Below are 25815 nucleotides of genomic sequence, written 5' to 3'. Positions count from 1 at the left end.
TCTCAAACAACAGCAGGCATTCAAACGCTGTTGACATTCGTCTCACAGGCGTCAGGTTGAGGTTAGCTGACTGACTGCGGATTTGCTATGGTTGTTTAAATCAGGCACATTACAAGTCTCCTTCCTCCCCGTCCCAGGGGTCCTTACATATTCTCCGGCCCTTCAACGGTGGCAGCGGTGGTTTGATGACTCCATCTGCTCTGTTCAACTGCACATGCGACGGGGATGGATACGGCCAGCACAAAACGAAATAACAAACAAGGGACTCGTATACCTCCTTCCACAGTATCAACATCATAACAGCACAATGGAGGCATCTGTTCGGAGGAAACTTTGTGAAATTGCCTCTTTACACGATGCAGTTCTGGTTGATGTGAAAACTCTGTTAGGTAACATCGTGAAGGGTTTGACGCAGTGGTCCGTGACTGTATTTGTGCATGAATGCACATGCATGTTTATGTGCATCTCTCTGTGTGTTCTTGCCAAGTCGTGTGGGACTTGTACAGAGCTTGCAAAAGTACACATGACAAGCTGCTCGTAGGTGGGACGGAAATATCTACCCATACAGACCCATGTACCTTCAAACCTAGCGTATAGTTTTTTTACTCGTATAGTGGCATATGATGTACTTTTTCATCCGCAGTGTGAACATTGTGGATGGGGACCTCTCTCTTGCATTGATATGAAAAGATAAAACGCACACATAAACTGTGATAAATCTTGCATTTGAATTTAAATTCAGGTAAACAACATCACTATACTAAGATTTACATCGTATAAAAGTTGTATATTTTAATTTCAAGAGGTGAGGCTGTTGGCAATGGAGGTCTGGCAATGGGAACTGACAAATACAGATGGATCAAAGACTGTGATATTGAATTAAGCGGAGAGACTGGAGCTCTTTATTCAGGTTTGAAGGCTTTCAGGGAGGGGGGGGGAGCCCATCACAGACCTGAATGAGGGAAAGAGCCCCCTGGAGGTCGAGCCTCAGAGGCACGTCACCAATGAATTATTCACGGATCATACTGGCTGCTCTTTCTCCCACTCTGTCTTCTCCCTTCTTTAACCAAATCTCCCTGTCTTCTTTGGTATTTTTAATTTGCCTTCATGCTTTCACACTTTTCTGTTTGGGATATTTTCTTACACTCTTCATATCTGTCTTCATAGTGCTAAACTACATGGCTGCACAAAAAGGACGATGCGATCAAAATAATTCCAATGAATCTCAGTTATATTATAATTCTTGCTATGTATGGGACACTTGCATGCCATAGTCGTGTGTAAAATCTATGTAAGAAATCTGTTTTCAAAAATTACTTAACCATCTGAAGCTCAAGACAGAAGAAAGAAACAGTTCTTTAATGCATTATAAACCATTTGCATTATAATCCATTTTACAAAACCAAAGCATCTATAGTGTAGAATAAATGACCTATTTGTGTACATAAACTGAATGTAAACTAAATATTTTTTTGTTTTATTTACTGTATCAAGATATTTTCCAATAGTTATATTTTGCTGCGTCTTTACTTCTCTCACACACCTGCCACAAAACTAAATGGTTCACAGAAAATTCCTCAAATGCCTGTCGTATATAGTTTGGCTTACAAAAATGGATGTTAGAAACTCATTGCCATTAGAACTACCTGTTTTTCAAGCTCACATTGTTAGTATAATCCTCCTAAAGAGTCTGTATCCATTAGAAAATCTTACAGGGAGCATATCAACATTATACACTATGGTTAAGTCTTGTCATGTTGAAAGTACCCATCAAATCAATACTGTACAAGCTAATCTGTATTTTCAATACCTTATCTCCCTGTACTATATCTGGGTAGTTTGCAAATAAACCGTACATCCATGTCCTAGGGTGTGAAATAGCAAATATTTAGAGAACATAACGTTAATTATGTATATTATTATTTATATTTTGTCAAATGTATCAAATAAAATGTTCTACAATTTTGTCTATCACACCACAGGCTACGATTACTCATCAACTACCCATATTCATTGACTGCCGTATGTGTAGAATAAAGAGAAAATTGTAAAGAAACATTTATAGTAAAAATCAGACAATCAACTATTTTCACCAACCTCTCTCAAGTAGATCTGCTTGGGTGAATAAATTGGGGAAAATTATTTATCTTTGCTAAAAATATGATAAACTATTTTACTATCTCTAAAGGGGGTTGCCTGGTGTGCATTGTTTTCATTACACTTAAGCATATTTCCCCCAAATTCAGCTTACCACAGTGCGAAACAATTTCTGTAATGGTGAAAATAATGAATTATCTTTTTAAATATGCTGTTTATACATTTTATGAGAATTATAGAATAAAATCATCCCTAAAACAACAGTTTCTTGTCTTTCTGAGCGATCCTATCTCTCTTTCTCACTGTGCAGAGGTTTTTGTACGCTGGAAACGTATAATTTGGTTTGGTTTTCTAGCCCCCTTGCCCCCGTCTCCCACCTCTGGATGACTCATTAGGTAGCGCTCTGCTTCAGATCCCTGTTATTTATGCAGATAAAAAAGGCAAATTAATGACAGGCACCCGGGGAGGCGCCACGCAGGCCAGGAAGAGAAAATGAAAGGCTAGACCAGAAGACACAATGTGCGCAGCCTGTGACATGTTCACTAAGTCAGTCGAGCGAGGCATTTACATGTTTGCCACTTAAACTGTCTCAGTGGCAAAGAAACAGGCAAATCAATAACAGTAATTCCAGAATTCACCCTTGACATATAGTTTGTTAAGGTCATGGGGGTGTAAGTGAAAACAAGTCATTTATCCCCATCAGCTTCACGGATTATTAAAGGTACGGTTCCCCTCAAAATTAAAATTCTGTTAACGTTTACTCAACCTGGTGTCCTTCTGAAACATAAAAGTAAATATTTTACAGACTGTCTAAGGTAAAGACAAATGGCACCGTAAATGTGCTCTATATGACTTGGATGTAAAAATGCTAAATTCAATGTTTTCTGAAGCCAGAAGATAAATATGTATTTTTACTATCGTCGCTCTTCTGTCCAAATTAGCTGTTTTCTGGAAATGGAAAAAAACCATTACTTTTTAAATGATTAAATAATGTGTTGTCGAAGTTGACAAGCACTCTTTCTACATTTTATTGGTTGCAAAACGCAGTGACAAAAATAAAGGCTGACTAAAAATGTATGACTAAAAAAAACTAAATATGGAGCTACAAGGTTTCAGAAGAACAGCAGCGATATGAAGATTTCTAAAGATATCGTTTGGCATTTATATACTGTAAGTCATGAAGAGCACTGTTATGATGCATTTTGCTTTACATTGATTCACACTTATACATCTAGTTGACACTTTAATCCAAAATGACAATTTATTCAAGTTCCAAACTACTTTGTAATTCATTATCACTTCCCTCAGTAAACGCCCTCAGCGGTTCTTTTTCCCCAGTGCATTTCAGCACAAAAACACTTTCAGTGCCCTCATGTAGGGTGTGTGAAGAGAGTCTGACATTTGAGAGCTAAAACCGCACACGGTGAGGGGCGTTTAGAGAATAAAACCCCTCTAATGGAGGATTGGAAGACACTTTTTCCCTGAGCTAAACAGGAGCGCAGACAGACATTACAGTAGCAGGGTAGATGAGATTGACCTTCAATATGCACCAGGGCCAGATGTCTTTGTGTATGGATCCCCAGCTGCTCGATATAAAAAGAATATTAAGTTATCGCCTGCTATACGGTAGACTCAGGACGTAAGGCTTCGTGAGACTAAAACTGGGCTTGAGTTTTATTGCTGTGGCTGTAATGCTTACTGGTTTTATAACTTCTGCCAAAAGCTTTTTTATTTGAAAACTTCATTGCAAGCGGGTTAATAAACATCTCTCCGGTTTGTTTTCCATCACGGGGAGCCTGTCAGCTAACCTCGAAAACCAGGGGGCAGAATGTAAAGCATGATGGGTTAGCGAGATGTGCCGGCGGCTCTTTGCCAGGTGTGTTACATAACAACCATCGTGAATGATGCATTACAATGAGAGATTCGTCAGACCGCATTCTAAAACAAATAGCCCCGAAAATACGCAAATTTTTTTAAACAGAAGATTCCCCCACCGCTCGGCCTTGCATTTTTACCCATGAAAAATGATTTCCTAGATGCCGCTCTGAACATATATTCCCACTGTTACAAAAAACGACTCTGACTTCCAGAGAAACGATATCGGAAGTGGAAAGGGAGCTCTTAAATTGAAAGAGAGGACGAGACGGTTGAATGAGATGAGAAAGTAGATAGAGGGACTCAGAGCTGCATTTGATCCCCTCCTCCGGTGCGCGGCTGCCAGGTCTGAGCTGCAGGTATTAGGATTCAAGTGATGCAGGTGTTGGTTTACAAAGCAGTCTGTTTGTTGTAAACCATTAGATGCATCTCATAGAGAAATCATAGAGCTCTACATCGCATTTAATAAGCGACATAGCAGTTGACGGATATAAAGACAGACAGCAAAAGAAACTTGACTAGACGTTCCTTTTTCGCAGAAATTGCTGCCACAATGACAATGTGTTTTGGGTGGTTGCCAGGTTGTTGCTATGTACTCACAAAGGTCTAAGGTGGTTTTTAGTACGTTGCTACTGTAAGTGGTTGCTAAGGATGCTATTTTGACTGGTTGCTTGCAGGTCATAAATGCGCACTTTGTCACAAATTTTTATGATATTCTAGTCCCCGGATATGGCTTGGATCTCTCCTCGGGCATTTTCATAATTTGTATCATCTAATACTGTATATATAGTCTGCAGAATAATATAAGCACTTGTGTGTGTGATTGCAGAATCTCAGACTGCGAGGAAATGTGACCCCTGATATGTGGAGGAACAAACATCACTCATGAGGGATTTAAATCCCAATTTAAATAGTCCAAAACACACTTCTCATGACCAATCATCCTGTCTAGCTCTCTACAGCACAGATTACAGATTTAATCCAAGAATTAATCAAGATTCTCTCTGTGTCTCTCACTAGTAGCACATTATGCGCACACATAGGACATCAAATTAAGACACCATTATCATAGCAAGTGCTATTTTTATACTGTAAAAGAGTAATAAAGCAGACATACTGCAAACCATCCACTTAACTCTCACGTAACTCACATCCAATCAAGCAAGAGCTGCTTCACAATGCTGCAGATTTACTGAATCTGTAAAACCTTCTGTCTGTTAGTCTGTGGTGATTGCAAAACGAAACATCCCTGATATTATTGCCAATTCTTAGCATTATGGATCTATTTTACCATTACTTGTAAACAATTTAAAATCGGGTTGTATTTTTTAACGTTAGACAATGCATTGATAAAATTTAACTAACAATACGCAATATTTTAGTTTTTTGCATTTATTTGCACTTTGTATGGCAAAATGTCAAATGCTCTTTCATTTGTAAGTGTCTGCCAAATGATTGAATGTAATTGTAAACATTACACTCTGACATAACAATCACAAACGTTGGTGCTCCTCAAGGTTGTGTAAGTTCCCCCCTTCTTTTCACATTGTGCACAAATAACTGTAAGAACCAGCATGCAAATAATTATATTATAACATTTTCAGGTGATACAGCTATACTCACTTTGTTGACAAAGAATTCAGATGTGGACACGTATAGATCACAGATAGAAGGGGTTGTGAAATGGTGTAAGGAACACAACTTGTTGTTGAATGTCAAAAAAACTTTTTTTTGATTCCATTATCAATTAAATTGTTGAACAGTAAATGACAAACTTGTGGTGTGTGATGTGTAATGTGATGGTTAATATGTAAGGGACATGTATTATTAGGCTTGTGTAGGAGGGATATATGTATTGGGATATGTAAGTTGATAGGTTATGAAATGTGAATGTATTACTATAGTATTGTGTAAGAGGGATGTTTTTTTGTTTTGTTTTGTTTGTGTGCCTAAAACTATGATACCACAAGCACCAACCAGCTAAAAAAGGTTAGAAACTTATAGGTAAATACAGCTTGAATAAAAATAATTTTGTAGTAGGAGTAGAGCTAATATAAAACAAACACTTTTAAAATGCTAAAGAGAATGTCATTTACAAAATATAGACAGTTTCAGCGCTAACAACATAAACAAACGTTATGTGGCACAAACTTGATATCTGGTAGACCTTCCCAAAGAATCAATAACTGTTGAGTAGTTTTAATATAATATTAATTAAATATAAAATTACAACCAAACATAGACCAGACGAACTTTGGGCCTGTGCGTCCGATGAAAGGGTCTATATTGTAGGAAATTAAATAAAGACTTCCTTAAACCTCTAGGTATAAATGTAATTTAATTCTTACGTGTCTGGAGAAGAATTCGTCCACTTCCTGTTGGACTCTTTCCTGGCACTCTTGGTGGATCGCTAACAGGTAGCAGGTGAATGCTAGTGTGTTGCTGCTCGTCTCATACCCGGCCAACAGAAAGATGAACGCCTGACCCACGATCTCATCCTCCGTCATCATTCTCTTCTGCTGGACACGCTTAGCAGAATCGTGGCCAGAGCTTTGAGTGTTTTCTTCCCCGCTGGCCGTCTCCTGATCTGGGCAGGCCTGTTCATCAGCATGATTGACCACATCAAAATGCTCCACAGACAAAAATTTGCTGCTGCTCCGGACATCCAGCATCAACTGCAGGAAATCCCTCCGCCGCTGCAGACGGCGACTAACCATTAGTGGCAAATATGTCATATGTCTTGTTCATTTCTTTAGCAACTGAACGGCCATACCTGTTCTGGTGGCAGTTCATCTCTCTGTTTAATGATCTTCTGGATACAGCTGATAAAGAAACGGTTCATTTCGTCCCTCGATTTGTTGGGGATGAGGCCAGCAAGGGGATTAAGAAGAAATGGAAATGCAACTGAAAGAAAGAAAACGTTTTTCTCCCTTCTCATATCATAAATATGCAAATCATAATATCAGCATAATGAAAATTCATTTCGCATTATCGTCTGATGGGAGTACTTTACAAGCTGTGATATCCATTGCTAAATAATGAGGCAGAAATAAATGCTTAGGTATTGGATGTGCGGGTGGGACGTACTGAGGAATATCATGAGGGGCCGGAAGAAGGTGAAGGAGAAGAACTTAGAGGCGTGGTGCACAAAAGGATCATCAGGATTTTTCTGAGAGTCCACCTGCGTACCGAATGCCACACTGGCAATTACATCCATTGTGAAACAGCCGAAACACCTGCACAAAGAGAGACGACATACACATTTAAAACTAAAGCCTGTAATTACATGTTAAAAATACTTGATAGCTAAATACACAGAGAAAACAAAGACAATTGCGAGTTGATTTCTTTAAAAAATGCAAGAGCTGTAGCTTTGTGGTGCTATCAAAAAACCTCACTTAACAGATTGGGCAAGCTTGGGGGCGGGGCTATCTGTTTAGTCACACAAAAGTAGAAAACGACTTTAGAAGAACATTTCACAACGTATAGCTAACACAACATGGGAAGAACTACATGTTTCCTCTCACACACGTATGCAGGAGGAAATCTGTACCTGTGAATGTCAAAGCTGTCACCGGACTCTGCGTTTGTTTTCAGATTGTTCAGTAATGTTTCTGTAGCCGTGTTGATGAGGGGAACCATCTGGAAAATGAGTAACATACCCACAAAGATGTAAGCATAGCAAACATTGCTAAACCAGTACATGTGTTTATAATGTTAATTGATGTCCCAAAATAATACCCAAAACACGCAACTTTTCTCTCAACTAAGATAATGAGGGAATATGAAAAAAGATTTTACAGTTGAAGCAGTCGATTTATTACTTTGTGTATACCGAATAAGATTAGCCTAAACATGCTGCTGACAAAAAGACATAGTTTGGTCATCTGCAACACGTCTCGTAGACGTCTGAACGTCTGTAATACGTCTGCTAAATATCTGGAGATCTGCTGCGTAAAAACATCTGCTAAACATCTTAGAAAGAGCAGCTGTACATCAACTCTAAATCATAAACATCTTACAGACATCTTCTAGATGTCTATATGACGTCTGACTACAGACATCTCCGAGACGTATTGCAGATGTCTCCCAGATGTAAATGCAGGCTTCAAATAGACGTAAACCAGATGCATGTGTGCTATCAGGGACAAGATCTGAGAAACACATTCTGAGATTCTGAGAACTGCAATGCTTCACGCCTGCAATCTCTTTTTTGAGATGAGAGATGTTCTCTTCAATGCCCTGGCTTTCCTCCCCGACACCCATGACTGAAGCCATGATAATCCAGCAGCTCCTATGAGGCATATTGATTCAAGAGATAAAGTCTGCTTAAGAGCAGAGAGAGATGATATATGAAGGAACTGTGAGAAAGGAAGTATGCACAGGACGTTCTGTCCACCCCTACAAAAATCGGAATCTGAATGATTGAAATGTTTGGCGAGGCACTGATGATATTACATCAGCATTCAATGACCTGATCAAATCATCCTCGCGATTGCTGATAAGACTACCTTAAACAAGACAATACAACCTTAAATCAGCTTTAATGTAGATGGTGATCCTGTTGACAAATTCCTTCCTTCTGACTGATTCCAAGCAAGTCTTCATTATTATTTCAGTGATTTTATCTTAAGGCGGTTCACACATAGTTCATTCCAAATCTGTACGACTATCTTCTGGAGAACACAAAAAAATATAGTTTGAACCATGTTGGTAACCAAACCACATTGACTTCAATCTTTTAAGCACAAAACCACTAAGACATTTCTCAAACCACTAAGACATTTCTCAAAATATCTCATTTTGTGTTCTGCTTTACTTTCCAGATAAACTTTCTGGATGCATCTTGGACTACAAATGGTTAAAATTCCTGAAACCGAACAGATGTAACTGCAACTACTTAATCAAAGCAAAACTTATGTTGTACAAAACAATATTCACCATAGAAAGGTCAAGACAATTTCCTGTGAGTTGACATCTAGGTGAGGCTTTACTTTTTAATAAAATTAGACGAATAGGTATGTGTGCATGTGTGTGTTTGTTGATGCATATTGACTCAGGCGGGCAGATGAAGATGACTAGAAAGCCTCATGAAGTACGACAGGAGCAGTGTCCTTCTGATGCTACAACACAGATAATGAAAATCAATACAGGCAGCAAGTGTGTGTGCTACACGTACACACAAAACGCAGGGCTCGGTTACGCTTTCACTACTGGCAACCTTAATTTCGAACCCCAATTCCCATAAAACCTTCTGCCAGAGGCTGCTTATATTTAACAGTGAAAGATCTCACGTGTTTGAAGAGGCAGTCGACACTGTGGCTTTTACAATGCAATCATAAGGGTTCTGTTTACTATAATTAAGATAATGCACATGTTTAAAGACGCAGCACAGAGAGTTGAATCCAAGTACGCTTTAAAGACATTTATGAGCTCATTAGAAGTTAGCATACTTGTCACTGTGCAAAATGTCCCACCCACACTGTTCACATATGTAGAAGAGAGTGATGTGTGTGGATTTTTTCGACACGATGTCGCACTTTGCTTAAATTAGTTTGGGTGGATGTCACTCTCGTTCAAGTGTGTAGTCCACATTTGTGTGAAAGTCAGTGAGAAGATGGAAAGAACACATGCATTTTTACGCTCTCGCAGCTCACCGGAGATTCCTGATGGACGTGTTTACCATTTCAGCCATGCCATATGTCAGCGTATAAGCAAACATAATGTACATTAGCGATGTGGCCATATCAAATGACACCTTTGCATGTTTTTGCAGTTTTTCAGGGAAAAAGTTTATATACATGTTGGTCAACTATATATATTACATTTTACTTAAATGTCCATATTCACTGTTTTTCAGGAAACGGAAACAGTACTTTTGAAGTGATTAAACACTGTGTTTTTAAAGTTGAAAAGCGCATCTGAATACCCTTTATTGATTAGATATTCGCAAAACTATGTGACAAAACAAAGGGCGACTAATAATAATGATTTATAAGAATCATGAAATATGGAGATACTATATATTTTTATATATATAAATTATATAATACAATATAATTCTTATTATATATTGTTATGATAAAGTATTTAAATGTTATATATTTTTGGAGATATACAGTATTATTTTAAAACAAACAATGGTGTTTGTAAGTATTTATACCATATAATATTACACAATTTGTTTTCTGAAATTATACATATATTAACTTGCCGAAACAAAAAAAATATTTAAAGCATTTGAGCATAAGCCTACTACTTATAAGTGGTTTTATAGAAAAACATGGAGTATACCAAATTTTTTTGAATACACAAGCAACCTCTTAAACATAGTTTAAAATCTATCCCACAATGCCCTTCAAACGGCTGGATAAACTAGGCAAAACTCTTTTCTAAACAAAGTATGACTACTTTTTATGATTTTCTTGAAATGCAAATGTGAGTTCCAGAATATATCAATATTGTTGTGGGAGACTTTGTGGCAATGTTTGTAACTATGCACACAACCTAAAGTTAACTCATTTTTCCTAGATGAAATCTTCCCAGATTCTTGGCGAGGGTACAAGAGGACACCAAGTTTCCAGCTCGCACCCTAGACAACAAAATATTTTTAAGGGTAAATCGACATTGACGACATAATGTAAAGCAGGACTTGTTTAATCAGTGACTCATTTAATCTTGTTCAATCATTCAGTTCGCTAGAAAATGAAAAAGCGGTCACATGAGACCAAGAATCGATCCTGTTGTATGATGTAAGATCTGATGACTGGCACTTCACAACACATTAGACAAGAGGACGAAAGAGCAATTAACTGCCGTCATGCAAGACCACCCAATCACAACACGATTGTCCTGTCTCAGCCAATCACAGCCTCCCGATCATTTTTACATCCACTCCGCATCCATATTTGTTCTCAGTGATGTCATGTGAACTCATTTTTCAGGGTTTGCTTTAGACAGACATTTCAATCTCATCTTTCTTTCGTCTGTCTTTTCTTTTCCTGTCTCTCAGTTCGCTTTCATCATTATTTCACTTGGTTTCTCTTTCAGCAAAAAGTGTGCATGTAATGGGCAGGAAATACAATCCCTGCGACAGGGAAAATATAGAAAGATGGCTGTCAAACTCTCTTAACATCTATCTCTCCCTTTGAGTTCCTGTCTCTCACTTAAACTAATATTCACATATCGTGGAGTTGATCCTCTAAATGTTATGCAAACAGGCTCCAACAAAATTAGGCATTGTGGAAGCAGCCTGACACGACCTCCATCAACAAATCTCTTGTGATACAGAGAACAGCACCAGCTGAAGAGACACATGCTGTGCTAAGACTCTCAGATAAGGATTCAATAGCACATTTTACTGTCAGGCCTCAATGCTTAAGTGGTTTCTTTTTAAGAAAAGCGTGTTCTGCACTCTCTGTAATAGGCTTACTTTGATTTTTGCCTAGAAGGATGTGTTCCTCGATCAACATTCTATCAATCTGGGCCAGGGGTCCGTAGCGAAGAAAACTTTCTGTCTTTCGAACGTCATGATATTTCTATTGAATGTTTGAGGTAACATCATCTAATGATTTGTGTTTTTGAGTCAAATGCACCTCTTTTCGGGTGACTAAAGCTTGAAAGACATTCTAAGGAACATTTGTAGTTTATGATTTGGGGTTTAAACAAAACGAAGATATTGGTCCAGGAACACCTTTCATGCCTCCAAAATTCACGGTTGCTTGCACAACAGATCAAAGACGTCTTTTAGAGCATTCCTTACTCAAATTGCTGCGTGACTCCACACTAGCCATGAATGTGTGTGTTCGTGTGTGAAATGAGGGATGGCAGATTACCATCATGGTGGGAAATTCATGCTCATTTGAACATCTGATGCCCTACACTGAATTAACAGCTTATGAAAACCGCTTTTATGACTGTTGTGATAATATGAGCACCTGTATTTGTCCAAGTTTTTGTTCTGACCTGTTCCAATACTAATAATTTATCAACTCAAGGCCGTAAAATGTGCTAACATAACAGTAACGATTTCTTCACAGAATGCAACCCTGATACACATTCACGTAGCAAACGAGAGCTCACCTCTTTCATCTTGGCAGCACTGAAGGACGGTGTCAGGATGCTCCGAACCCGCCTCCAGCGTTCGTCCTTTAGCATAATCAGACTCTCACTCATCGGTTTAGTCCCGCCCCTGATAGTCTGCATGGACAACACAGTTTGACCATTTCTTAGACATATCTTAAAACACAAGTCTCAAAACAGCACCAAAACCACAAATCATCTTCCATTGGTTTGTCATTTAAAGGTCAAATAGAGGATCTATTGACAAAAATGCAATATAATATAAATAACTGTCTTCAAAGGTGTATAAGACCGTACATAATGAAGCGTTATGTTTTTATTACCTTGGAATGAGCTATTTCTATCTAGATAAACCGAATGGGAGAAGTGAGCGATAGGGTGGTGCAATTCGCAACCGCGTCTCTACTGTAGACGCCACTAAATTTCACAGACTGCACCTTTAACAGTAATAAATATCTGAATTAAGCCAAACTTAAAAGTAGTAAATGTTAAGCCAGAAACATACTGTACATGCTAAATGCATGCTTAATTTTCCTTTGTTGAAAAAACCCCCCAGTAGAAAGCCAACAGAAATGATCAATTCTAATGGTTTCCATTAAAATAACATTATGAACCATTTGATTTTTTTCATTGAAACAATTATTTATCATAGTGTGTTTTGGGAATTATTCCAATAGGATAAATCTGCCAGATATCGCCCCACCAACTAACTCCATCACAAACCATTAGACAGAATTACAGTGTCTATTTAAACCAATTCCCATTAAATCTTTAAATCCATTACATTTTCTGTTGAGTTCTATGGTTTTTTTTTCAGCAGGGACGTCTGTCAAACGTTCATGTTTTAGTGTAACCACAACATCACAATAGCATAAACTATCTTTTTGTAGTTCTTTTCTTTCACATTGACTACTGTCATGACATGGAAACAGTTTGATAAAAATGGCTACGCTTCCAATAGTACCCTATTTCATACTTCTTTAATTATTTCTGTTATAAACTGTAGTATATACAGCGTACATAATATGCACATTTTATGTATGCACACTACAACACAGCATACTACATTGTAAACACGTGTTTTGCTGTGTTACTTTACGTGCTACTTAGAATATAAAGTAACATGTTCTTGGCCGAGCATCAGCATGCAGGTTCACACACTTTTAACTGTCTGAAATAGCTTCATCACATGGATTCATATTGGCAGTGTTGTTTTGAATAACACTCTCGCTTTCATTAAAACTACCTTTGTATACTTAGCTGGCCAGGCATAGATTGTTAGATGTTAGAGAGGTAACTGAGGCCAGGTGGCAGAGCTTTGTGCTGGGTTGACTTTGATGATTAGACTGTGTGTGTGGGGGGCACTTATTTGTTAACTAACTAACCAGGCGCCAACACATGTTTGTTTGCTGTTTAGTGCCATGGCAATAAACTTTATAAGCTTTGTTGGTTACAGACTGTGTGAGGTTTGGAAATTTGTTTGTGTGATGCATTGTAAGTACACACATGCGCACAAACACACACAGACACACACACCTAAACAAACACACTTGAAGTGATGGTTGATAAGCCCCAGTGGTGCACATGGCCTCTGTATTGATCTGGCCCTCCCATAATAGATTCTTTTGCACATTTCCCAGCATGCTTTGCTTTAGCAGCAAGGCCATCTTATGACCTTTGACTCTGCTTTGATACACAAGTCATGTGATCATTAGTTTTGACCTCTCTTGCCCGACTGAGTTCAAAGCTCTGGTGCCTTTTGATAAAACATTAGTACTCAGACTGCTTTTGCTTTCTCCATTCATATTCACACACACATCAACTTCTGTTGACTGCACATTACTGTGAATAATATGGCCTGTCATGGCTGTCAATTATTTTATGACATGGTGTGTGAGTATGTGTCCTTGATGTGAAAACATTTATGGAGCTATAGCTATAAACATGTCAACGGGATAACTATAACCAACTTGCTTAGGAAGATTCGACAACAGTTTTGCTGAAAGAGAACTAGACAAACAAGACTAAAGACCAAGTTAAAGGGATAGTTCACCCAAAAATGAACATTTTGTCATCATTTACTCACCCCCAGGTTGTTCCAAATCTGTCAAAATGTATTTGTTCTGCTAAACAGAAAGGAAGATATTTTAAAGAATGTCAATAGCCAAACAGATCTCACCCCCACAGTATTTATTTACCCTACTATGGCAGTAAATGGGGGATGATATCTGTTTGGTTACAGACATTCTTCCAAATATCTTCCTTTGTGTTAAGCAGAACAAAGAAATGTACACAAAATTTGAACAACCTGAGGTCGAGTAAATGATGATAACATTTCATTTTTGGGTCAACGATCCCTTTAACGTTGTTGTAAATATAAAGAAAAATTTAACTTTAGTTAATATAAACTCTACTGTATAGATGATTTTACCCCAATGCAGACAAAGCAATACATTTATGAATATATTATTATTATTATTATTATTAAACAAACTAGATGATGTTTATTTGAAAATGTAGAAATGCAGAAAGATTTGTGTGAGGGATGGGGATACAATATATAGTTCGTACAATATAAAATATTTATATGTAAGGTCCCCACAGTGTATAAAACAAGTGTGTGTGCACCTGTGTGTGTGTTTGTGGCCTTGATATTATATCCAGGTGGGGACCTAAACCAGACTACACACCAACTCATGCGGACTCATGCGGACTCCTGTCACTGTGGGGACCAAAATTTGAGCTTACAAATCGTACAGAATGATATTTGTAAATCTAAAAATGCAAAAAGGTTTCTATGATCTTTAGGTTTAGGGGATAAAATATACAGTTTGTACAGTTTAAAATCATTACGGCTATGGACTGTCCCCACGGAGACAATAAACCAGACATGTGTGTGTATGTGTGTGTGAAATAACACTTTAGAAAATAAAGGTGCTTAAAAGGTTCTTCACAGTGTTTTCATAGAAGAACCGTTCCTGGTTCCAAAAGGAAACAATTCAGTCAAAGCCTTTTGAACCTTTTGAAACACCCTTTTTAGTAAGAGTGTATGCTGTGTTAATGTCACACTCACCATCCTGTTTGGGAATCTACTGAATTCCTTCACCATCACCTGCCTGAGCATATCAGGGTCTGCCACGATCACTACAGGCCGACGGCCTAAATAATAACTGACACACACACACACAAAGACAGAGAAAACAAACAAGATGAAATGAATAAATAACAGTGCACCACTCTAATTCCCTGGGAGTAGCAGCATAAAAAAGAACAAAGGACAAACGCACACACAGATAAAACGCATCACGTCTGTGGCTCCAGACCCTGCAGACACCCCCCGTCACACGTGTGACAGGGACATAGACACACATCTGTCTCACGCACACCATGTGTGTGTGTCAAGGTCAGATCTGTGAGAAATTTGATGAGGCTTTTGGGTAGTTTTTTTTGTAGTCACGCATGGCAGATTTCGCTGTTGTGGTCGTGCCATCTTCGCTGTGAAATGGAGGATTGAGAGCGTGCGTGTGTGCTAGTGTGATACCGTCTTCATTCAACATGCAACTTCAATTTATTCTGACTGCAATTTTTCTTTATTTCCTCGAGTTTCAGTATCACAGGAAATAGTAGGAACAAGATGATAATTAAACACCTTTATTAAGCACCGATAATTAGATATGAAAGCTTTTAGGCGAATATCCGAAGCCCTTAATCTAGTTCATACACGCTTCTGGGGGCTTCCTGTTCCTGCAGAAGGCTGTGCTAAGGTTCATTACAGCGTCCAGTGGCTGTAAAATATGGTTAAGCCCAGCTGGTCCTTGAAGCCTGCACTGTACAGATGACACACGCCTGATTTGATAACTGCCCAGCTCGCGCCTAGACGCGCCTCACTACATATCTTAGCAGCTTGTTTAAAGACAACGATCTCATCGTCTATCATGAGTTTTCACTGTAGACATCGTCAGATGCTGATAAATCATAAAAACACTACAATTTTAAATATAAAAATTTAGTTCAATGTGACTTTAAAAGGACAGTTCACACAAAAAATGTAATAAAAAAAAACACAACAGAAGATATTTCGAAGAATGAAGGAAAGCAAACAAGGCATTTTTACTACCAGTGTCATTTTTCCGATTATGGTAGTCAATGGTGGCCTATTTGGTCACAATCTGTTTGGTTATAATCCTTCTACCAAATATCTTTCTCTGTGTTCATCAGAACAAGAAATATATACAGATTAAGAACAACTAGAGGGTGAGTAAATGAAGACAGAAGTTTTATTTTTGGTTGAACTGTCCCTTTAAGATCACAAAATACATTTCTGTCAAGTGATGATAAACCTTTAACTGGTAGTGTACCAGATGGTTTGTCATGACATCTCAGCCATACCTTCTCATTAGAAGTCATATCTGACAGATTTAGAGTGAAAAATAAATCGAAAAGCACCCTTTCAGCTCATTTTAAGCCGAGTGCTTCTGCATTGCGCTAAAACTTCTGAACTCGGTTGACTGATGTCTGGTGCTCCGGGAGCCGACAAGGGTTTTAAGGAGAGTGCGGAGCACTGATACGTTTTTCAAAGCCCTTTGATTTTCTTGAGGAGCTCAGACTCTTAGATTACCCTAACCGAAAGATGTCGTAATGTCTCCTGACATATATCCACACAACTGCGAATTAGATCCCTTTTCCGGTCCCGACACCCAAACCCAGACCCCGGGATCCCAGTGAGCGCACACACACAAACAGACAAGGTTGTGATTCTCTTTCTATTCTTTTTTATATTAGACGCAGGAAGCACAGCGGCACTCTCAGCTTTGATCTCCCGTGAAGAAAAGCCAGCCTCTCAGGTGCAGGCACATTAAACCACAATGTCTGGCCAGTGACTGACTAAATTAGAGGACAGTGTGCACACTGTGAGCTCATGCTGTCTGAATATGAATGACAAGACTGAGAATACCTTCTGCGTGGTGGGAAATAAAGAGGAAGACGTCTTATCACGTCAGCGCACGACCGAACATGTTGTGTTGAGGCTGTTTTGTGTTGAAATAATTCTATAAATGGCTCAAGCGATTGTGTTGCTTGCTTTGCTTTTGCTCGAAGAAATATAATCAGAATTTTTTCCATTATGCGGAAGATAATGAGAGGTCTTTAAATTTTCACCAAACAAGACAAACAGTTTTCCACCATTTTTTGTTAATTCATGCAAATTGGAGAATGATGAAATTAGTTATTTAAATGATAAATACTTTTAATTGAATTTATATTAAATTGTAATACATATATTTAAAACAGATATTAATTAAATATTTATGTAACCGCTTTTCTAGAGAAGATAAAGATTTTTCTATTCTCAAAGAAACAAAACAAACTTTTTTTTCGCTTGGATGCTTCTGACCTCAATCAAAATCCAGAGACACTTACCCACACACTCGTCCATACTTGTTTATAAGATCTGCATGTGGACCTAAAAAACCCTGAAAATAAGCATAAAAAGAAGTATGAAAACATAGCAGAGACCTATTTGAACATTTCAATGTCAATTTTCCGCTGTCAAGGTCTTGCATCATCTACAGTCTTCAGTCAACAAAGAAAAGCTTCCGTGTTAATTCAAGCCTGCCTTGATTCTTCTTGAATAACTGTGATTGACAACTTAATAACTGTTTCAGCAGAGTCCCTGTAAAACAAAGTTGTGTGTTTGTGTGTGTAGGTAACATTCCCCTTGCCCTTTTTTCTGGTAAAAGGATCCCTGTGAATGTGTAAAAGACCAAAGTTCCTTTACTTACAGTAATGCTGTCACGTATTGAGTTACATAGAGAAGCAATATAGAAGTGATAGATCTATCTATCTCAATGTAAATATCTTCCATATGTTTCAATGTTTAGATTTATAGTAAAAATAATGTTTTTTTATGTCAAAATGATGCAATTTAATTTACAGGGCAGTTTTGATAAAATCACTACTGATATTGTTTACAGAGAAAGAGACAAATTATGTAGAGAGAGATGTAATTGAATGAAAAGCGACTTTCAGGAGCACAGCCAATAGGAAGATGGTAGAGCTAACGTGATCAGTGGATTTCGTCACTCATGTAACCACTAGTGGGAACGCCCACTAGCGACCTAACCGCCACTAGCAACTTGCAGGGACAAAGTCGCTTATAATCTGAATGCAGCATAACTCCATTTAAAAAAAAAGTTTGAGTTTTTTTTACTTTATCAAAACAACCCAACTGCAGTTTGATTGATAACTTGGACTGCACAATAAACAATGGAGTGAACAAACAAGCTATTTTTACTTAAAGGTCCAGTAAGTGAAATCTAGCTAACACCTCCCGTTCAAAACACTACAACGGCTGACAGAACATGCCGAATTATATGCGAGGAGTCCCGCGGTGTATGTAGATAGAAATAGCTCATTCTTAGGAAATAAAAACATAACACTTCTTTGTGCAAGCTCTTTATGCACCTCTGAAGACATAGTTATGTATATTATATCGCATTTCTATCAATAGATCATCCAAAAGATTACACACTGGACCTTTATACAAAACAACCCAATTGCAGTTAATTTGATTACTTACAATGCACAATAAAACAATATCTGCTTTTTAATGATTTATTTTAAATTAATTAATTATTAATACCCTGAAGGTTTGCATTTGTCAGTATGGCTAGTAAATGGACCCACTTGTGAATGCAGGGTATGCCGTGCAAGCCATTATTGGATCTGTACCAGTAGATGTCAGTGCAGAGCAAATACATCAATGACCTCAGCTCTTGGATTCATAGATGTATTTTAAAGGCCCACTGAGAAAATGATGAAAATATCCATAGCAGTTTCACAGTTTCATAAACTTATTTAGTTTTGAACAACTTTCCATGTTTTACTGTGGAGAGAATTCAAGACTTCATGGCGCTAGTTACAAAACCATTGAACATAAAGCCTGGGAGCCGAATGCTCTGCTGTCTCTACAAATAAAGAAGTCTTAAAACAGTGGCACCAAACAGCCTGCCCTAAATCCACTTTTGGTGTGGTCTCCCTGGTAGGCTTAAACAGAGATGCATGCATGTGTGTTTCTCTCTAAGCAGTTGGGTGTTTGCCCTTCTTTTGTGATTTCCTCTCCTTCAGCCGTGCATTATTGTCCTGTCGCACGGCCATACACTGTGCGCATCTGCACGTTCTCTGTTTTGTATCCTAGTGTGCTGTAGTTAATGAGAGACCAGAGCACGAAATACAATGACTCAATTTAAACTAATGACACGCCTCTGTCTTTGGCTTCATTGGGGATTCATCTCAGACGGATATGATCAATACACAGTCGCAGTCAGCGATCTTTAGCAAAGGTCCTATTGGAATTGTCTTAAAAAGATCAGCCACTTTCAGTTGTTTGCTAGCGCATATTTGACCTTGCCCTATGTGGTGCTTTTGAACAGTGGATCGCTGCTAATATTCCCTCATGTCATCGCTGCTAATATTCCCTCTTTATTCCAAAGAGGTACGAGATATGCAGTTTCAAGAATAGACCTATGAAAAAGAGACTATTATCGAGGCCAAATTCTATTTTACAGTTTTATTTCGGGTGCATTTATAATGTCAAGCTTTCTTTAGTATCACAGCACTAGACTTATGACTATGAGCATGATGTCTAGAACAAAAAAGAAGATATTTTGAGACGTCTCTGTTGTTTTGTCTGTGTGGGCCAATGTTGCTTGGTCACTAAAATTCTTAAGAATATCTTCTTTTATGTTTTGCAGAAGAAAGAAAGTCATACAGAAATGGATAAAGAGATATCAGTAGTGTGTGTGTTTGTAATAGAGAGAGAGAGAGAGAGCTGTAGCTATGTTGTTTAGGATCTTAAATGGGCCGAATCTCATGTCTGTGAGTGTTGTATTTGGTAATGGAGTGTGTCATGATAATGTGCTTCTGTGGGTTGCGAGAGACTCTGTCGGTTAGTTTCTAAATGTGACTCAATCTGCCGTTCCATGCACCAGCCTGTCCGTCTCTCTACATCACTTCCTGGTACCCATGATTCTCTCCCCGCACCTTTGCTCTTTCTGTTCGATTCATTTCAAATATATCATTTTTCCCTTTTCATTTCTGTCTCACACCTATTTCGTCTCAGAGATGACGTATTTTTGTATGCAAACCCCTGATGCTAGTTAGAATTTAAAGACTTCCAGTTCCATTGCCCCAAAGTCTATGTTTTTTTGGTAAATCGCCTTAAATAAGGTCTGTGGTTAACAAAGCCTCTACATTTTTTCACGTTTTAATGTATGACATATGACATTTTTAAACCTTTTTTGTATATTTAAAATGGCGGTTGCTAACAAATTGCTAAAAGCGACTACTTCTTTTCTTTCATCATTGCGCATATAAATCTCACAAATAATGCAGCATGGGCACAGATTTCTAAAATCATTGTTGGGGATTCATTTACAGAGTAACCATTATCAGGGAGAAGGTTATTAATTTAGTTTGAGAAAGTTGTCAGAGTGGTGGTGGTGACGTTGGAGATATCGAGCAATTGGAGTGTAGTCTGTTTATGGCCTTGTGTTAGCTTTTTACTTCCGCCGATTGTATTTAGGCTTCAAAAATAGCAAATATTGATTTAATCGGTAAAGATGATCTTGATAGACAAAACATGTAAACTATGAACCTTGGTAAATCACTGCTCTTATTTTTTCAATCTTCAAGTCTTAGGGAAAAATGCATAGGCTTTCGGTCGAGGGAACCAGCGCGGCACTAACTTCCGGGTTAGCCTACAAAAATACATATTCTCTGAGGAACTCCATATAAATATAGCTCTCATTCAATACAAAAAAATAACAATAACTACAATGATGCTTTTACTCAACATAGCTCTATACAATTTTCATGCTTTTTAAAGTTAACAGAGGCTATAGCTTTTAGTATGCACGTGATAACATCGCAGTATAATTTATAGTCTCTTCCGCAATTCACATTTGCATTTAAAGGATAGTACACCAAAATATGAACATTTTGTCATCATTTAATCCAACTCAAGTTGTTTTAAACCTACAAACATTTTATTTTTCCACTAAACACAAAAGAAGATGTTTGTAACCAAACAGTTCTGGGGCACCATTGACTTCCATTCTGTGTTCAACAGAACAAAGAAATGTGTACAGATTTTAAACAACATGAGGGTGAGTAAACCATTTTTGGGTGAACTATCCCTATAAGATTCTGCCAAAATGCAGCTTGATTTTTACGTCTCACCTAGTTTAAAACTTGAATTTTATTCACCTGTCATTTGAGAGGACTGTGACTGTGTCTCCAGAGCCAAACATCCAAACACACACATACAAAGACATACAGGATTTAGCTGAGAGGATGGCCTCCAGAATTGGGTCAGAGGATTTTGCTAGAGCAATGCTCTGGAGACCAACGTTTGTGAGTGCGAGTCTGCTGACGTGGGCACAAATCTACACGCACACTTAAGCATTCGCACAAAGGGTGCACCACAACATACAAAAACCCCACATGCTTAAAAAAGCTCATACCTTTTAGTTCACCTGGGGAGCTTCATCTAGACATGTGGTAATTATGCAAGACAGAGCCGCATGCATATTAATTTATGTCTTTCTCACCTCCCTCTAATAACATTTAATCACAACCAGGAAGACGTGAATAGAGATGAAAAGAAGAGATAAAGGGTGGAGACGGGAGGGAGCGCGAGGAAGAAGCGTCTCTGTCATAACCGGGTGATGGAGAGATTGAATGAATTGAGTGTTTTGAGCAGCAGGCTGTGTAGCACACCATGGTGGTCTGACAGTAACATATTGATCTGGGATTCTATTGAGAACCAGAAGAGCATCAGAATTGATATCAGAGACTCATTTAAAGAGTGTGCAGGTGGCCTAAAAATACACTGAGATGCCTGAATTCCCATGAATATCACATACACTTTGGTGGGTTGTATTTTACCCCTAAATCAAAAGACATGACATAAGCAATTATGTATTGCATAAAGAAACTTCGCCATGAAAGAAAATTGCTTAAAAAATAATGCCATAATGCAAACCATTCCTAATAGTTGCTGAGTAAATTCAGGCAGGTTCCGCTTCCTTCACAAATAAAGGTCAGTTGTAAGGCTGTCATTAGATCTCTTTCACTGTAATACGCATCACATCTTAAATCTAACACTATTAAACTAAATACAGCCTGAAATGAGTGTCCTCGCGGCAGCTGCTTGTTGTATTACACTCATGGAAAAGTATTCATTCTGCGATATTAAACACACCCACTCCTTGACCGTCATTTGAATTTTCATCGTAAAAAGTCTTCATTCCATACAGCGGCTAATCTGTTTGGGAATCACATTGCATTAAATGGCATTGGAGGTAAATTACTTAAATAAATAAATTAAAGTGAAGCTCAATGAGAGAAACAGAATTTTTACACCTTAAGAAGGACGGTACAAGATGTGCGCGTGAGAGCAAGTGAGTTGCAATGCAAAATAAGGAAAAAGTGTCTTACGTTTCGAAACAGCATAAGGTTTCCGAAGAATGGCGTTGGCTTTGGGTGTTTGATGCCACAACGCTCCAGAACGGAATATGGATAGATGGAATACCTTTAAAAGAGAAAATATACAATGAGAAGTGTGTACAATATGTGGAAAAAACTTTCAATTGAATAGATGAATATGATTTAAAACGTAATCGGTTAAGAATACTAGTAGCTAGTCAGCATATTTTTATGTTTCCTTTGGTTTAAATGACAAGATGGTGTGTACATGATGTCAGATTTGCCATTTTTGGGTGAACTATCACTTTAACAAAAGGTTGTTTAAAATAGTTTTAGATTGAGTATATCATGTATATCACACTGTTTAAATTGTGCATTCTACCTTTGTTGTGGCCGTTCGAGGCATGGAGCTATTTTTTTTTAAGTAGGTCTCAATGAGTGGATTTTAACATAGAGGACCTTAGCGAAAGGGCCTAGAATAATGATTCACGTTGTCTACCCTCCCCTCAACGATGCTCTTAGTGCAGATAGGTAGGAAATGATGGCCTGTGCAAATACATGATGACACAAGATGTATGTGAGAGTGCTGGGAAGTGCTGCATTTCCTCTGAGTATAGGAAAGGGAACCTGCATTATGCATGAGGATTGCATAGGCTGACACACCAGCCTTTGGATTCAACCACTTTTAAAGCACGACTTTGAAGTGAGCTATGGGAGACGACAAGCGGAATTCGTTCAAAGAGAGTGCACTGTTTGTCCCATAAACTTGAAAAGTTAAAACAAATATCTCAATTCACCAGAAGAAAAAATCTGATTTGACTTTTTGTTGTTTTACCTGTGTCCCGATGTTTAATCTCTGAATCTAAAAAATCTAAAATATTAAAATAATAATATCTACAAATATTACTAACAAATATTTTACTAATATTATTAAAAATTGATAAAATACAGAGAATGAAAAGATAATTTAGATTTTTTTTATTTCTGTAGATAGTTACCAAGGAAAATCATATGAGCATGCTTGAGAAGAATTATGAAGGGTATAATATATAATATCATTTGTTAACAGAATATATTTTTATTGTAAATCCCAACCAAGCTCTAAATTTGTCAATGTACGTGAAAGTGTGAAACAATTTTGTGTTTTAATTTCATTGTGTTTTAATTTCATTTCATTTAATTTCATTAAATTAGCCTCAGCACAACACAAGAGTTTGCCAATTAAAAAAAAGAAATGTAGTTTTCACCACAAATTAAACTGTAATTGAAACAATCAATATTCATCAAATTTATAGGAAAAGTAAACAAACTTCCCGTCTCTATAGTCACTGTTGAAAATGATTTGTAAACAAATTAAACTAGGGCATTTAAAAAGTTTACTTCAAAGCGGTTGAATTTCCCACAAATGTAACGTCTCCTAACCCTGTTTGCCACTTTACATCTTTCCTAAACAATAAAAAAGTACTGTGACCAAAAGATTCTGACATTCATCTCTTTTATAATCTGCAGCTCTGCAGGGGTTCATTACCATATTAATTGTAAGATTAGAGAGCGAGTCTTAACACGTGCCGCAAAAAAGCTGGAATGATAACTCATTTATGACATGCACTTAATTACACACAGACACGTTCCATGAAATGAATCAGTGCTCCAATCTGTCTGTGTCCAGATTCAGATGATTTCTCACTCCAGCACAAATATATTCACTCCCAGTCATCATCCCGTAGTGACAGACATCATTCCCAAGTCATTCAACTCATAATTGTTTCTAAGCGAACACAGAACTGCTGTGAGAGACATCAAGAGCCTTCAACAAGCAGATCCGGTTCTTCCTCGACAGCTGTGTGAAAGTCTTTCAGCAAAACAGGGCCAGAGTTGTTTTGTCTTTCATAACAAGCAGATTGGAAAATAATCAACAGTCTGTTACAGCCTTCCTGAGGTTCAAACAAAATCACGTTGGGTGATTTTAAAGTGTTACTCGACAGGGCAGGCATTACTGAAGTGTGACATCCGACGTATGAAGCATAATTTTGGATATTTTATTTATCATACAGTATACTGTAAGAAACTAATTGTACAGTTTTTTTTACAGATTTTCACGTATTATATAAAAGTGTAATTTTATGAATTTTTGAAAAACAGCAAAAAAACATCAAAATACAAGGAAAATACTGCTAATTTAGAAAAAAACACGTAATTTTATGCGACAAAACTGTTATTTTATGGTTTTCGTAGCGTCCCAGCAGCCACCAAATTACTATTTTTATTGGATTTTTAAATAGTTTACTGTGATTTAACATCGTATTTATTTTGGTTAAGTTTCATCACTGTGCATTACATAAAGAGAAACTTGTTTATTTCAATACCATATACTGTCTTTATTGTATTTCTTAATTATAATATGTGTAAAAATGCTTTGCAGAAATGAATATGGTGAATGCACTATATATAAATAAAACTGAACTGAATATTATATTGTACAAAAACTCTGTTTTAAAACGTAGGTTTCTGCTTCTTGTGCGACAGAAATGACACTCCTGACGTGAAGCTTATAAAACACCACTATCACATAATAATAATTTTCTACCATAAAAATAAAAAAAGACACAATAATAAATTATTTAATAATTAAATTAATAGCATGCATCATTTCATATAAAAATACATTGTACATTCATATTGCCTATACACATCATTTTTTAATCTTAAAAATGATATATGTAAAAGTGAATGGCTAGTAAAGATTGAAACTTGAAAGACGCTTTGATTATATTTAAGATTATTTACAGCGATACATTTTTGTACGTTAAAGGTTTCTCGCACTGTAGACAATATTTTTTACATATAAACATTTCCATACTTCTAAAGGTATACAGAATTCTATACTGTATAGAATTAAACCGGCTTGTACAGTTTTTGTACATTGAGTCTTGTGATTGGCTGACTCCACATACGGATGTAATGTACACTGTTCATCAGGGCAGGTCATGTTACTAAACACTGAATAGGTGCTTGTGTGTAAACATTCACAGTCGTATGATTATAAGCTTGTGGTTCTCATGTCAAACTATGATCATTTCATAATGACCCCTTTTGCCACCTTCGATTACATACTGTAAATGATCAAAAGCTAATGGGAAATAAGCTTTCAATTGTGAACATAAGAGTTTATAGCAGATTGAATTCTTATTTTTTTCATCACGTTAAGTACAGACTAACACAACATAAACTTAGTTTAAACAAGTTAACACGCCACTGAGTGATGACCAAGTGTAG

At 37.4% G+C, this 25815-nt stretch overlaps 1 protein-coding gene across 1 annotated transcript in view; it reads right to left on the bottom strand.

Moving 5' to 3' along the window:
• Positions 1–25815, bottom strand: part of tbxas1 (thromboxane A synthase 1 (platelet)) — a 46540-nt gene that overhangs the window by 7649 nt on the left and 13076 nt on the right. The window contains exons 3-10 of the mRNA XM_056765679.1: positions 22552–22645; positions 17473–17525; positions 15128–15224; positions 12055–12171; positions 7526–7614; positions 7060–7208; positions 6746–6876; positions 6321–6668 (exon numbers count right to left, since the gene is read on the bottom strand). Of these exons, the coding sequence (XP_056621657.1) occupies positions 6321–6668; positions 6746–6876; positions 7060–7208; positions 7526–7614; positions 12055–12171; positions 15128–15224; positions 17473–17525; positions 22552–22645 (1078 nt within the window). The remainder of the gene's footprint in view (positions 1–6320; positions 6669–6745; positions 6877–7059; positions 7209–7525; positions 7615–12054; positions 12172–15127; positions 15225–17472; positions 17526–22551; positions 22646–25815) is intronic.

This window comes from Triplophysa dalaica, chromosome 14 (assembly GCF_015846415.1).
Source record: "Triplophysa dalaica isolate WHDGS20190420 chromosome 14, ASM1584641v1, whole genome shotgun sequence".
NCBI lineage: Eukaryota > Metazoa > Chordata > Actinopteri > Cypriniformes > Nemacheilidae > Triplophysa > Triplophysa dalaica.
Note: the sequence above shows the minus strand (reverse complement) of the source record. Positions and strands in the feature narration are given on the sequence as shown.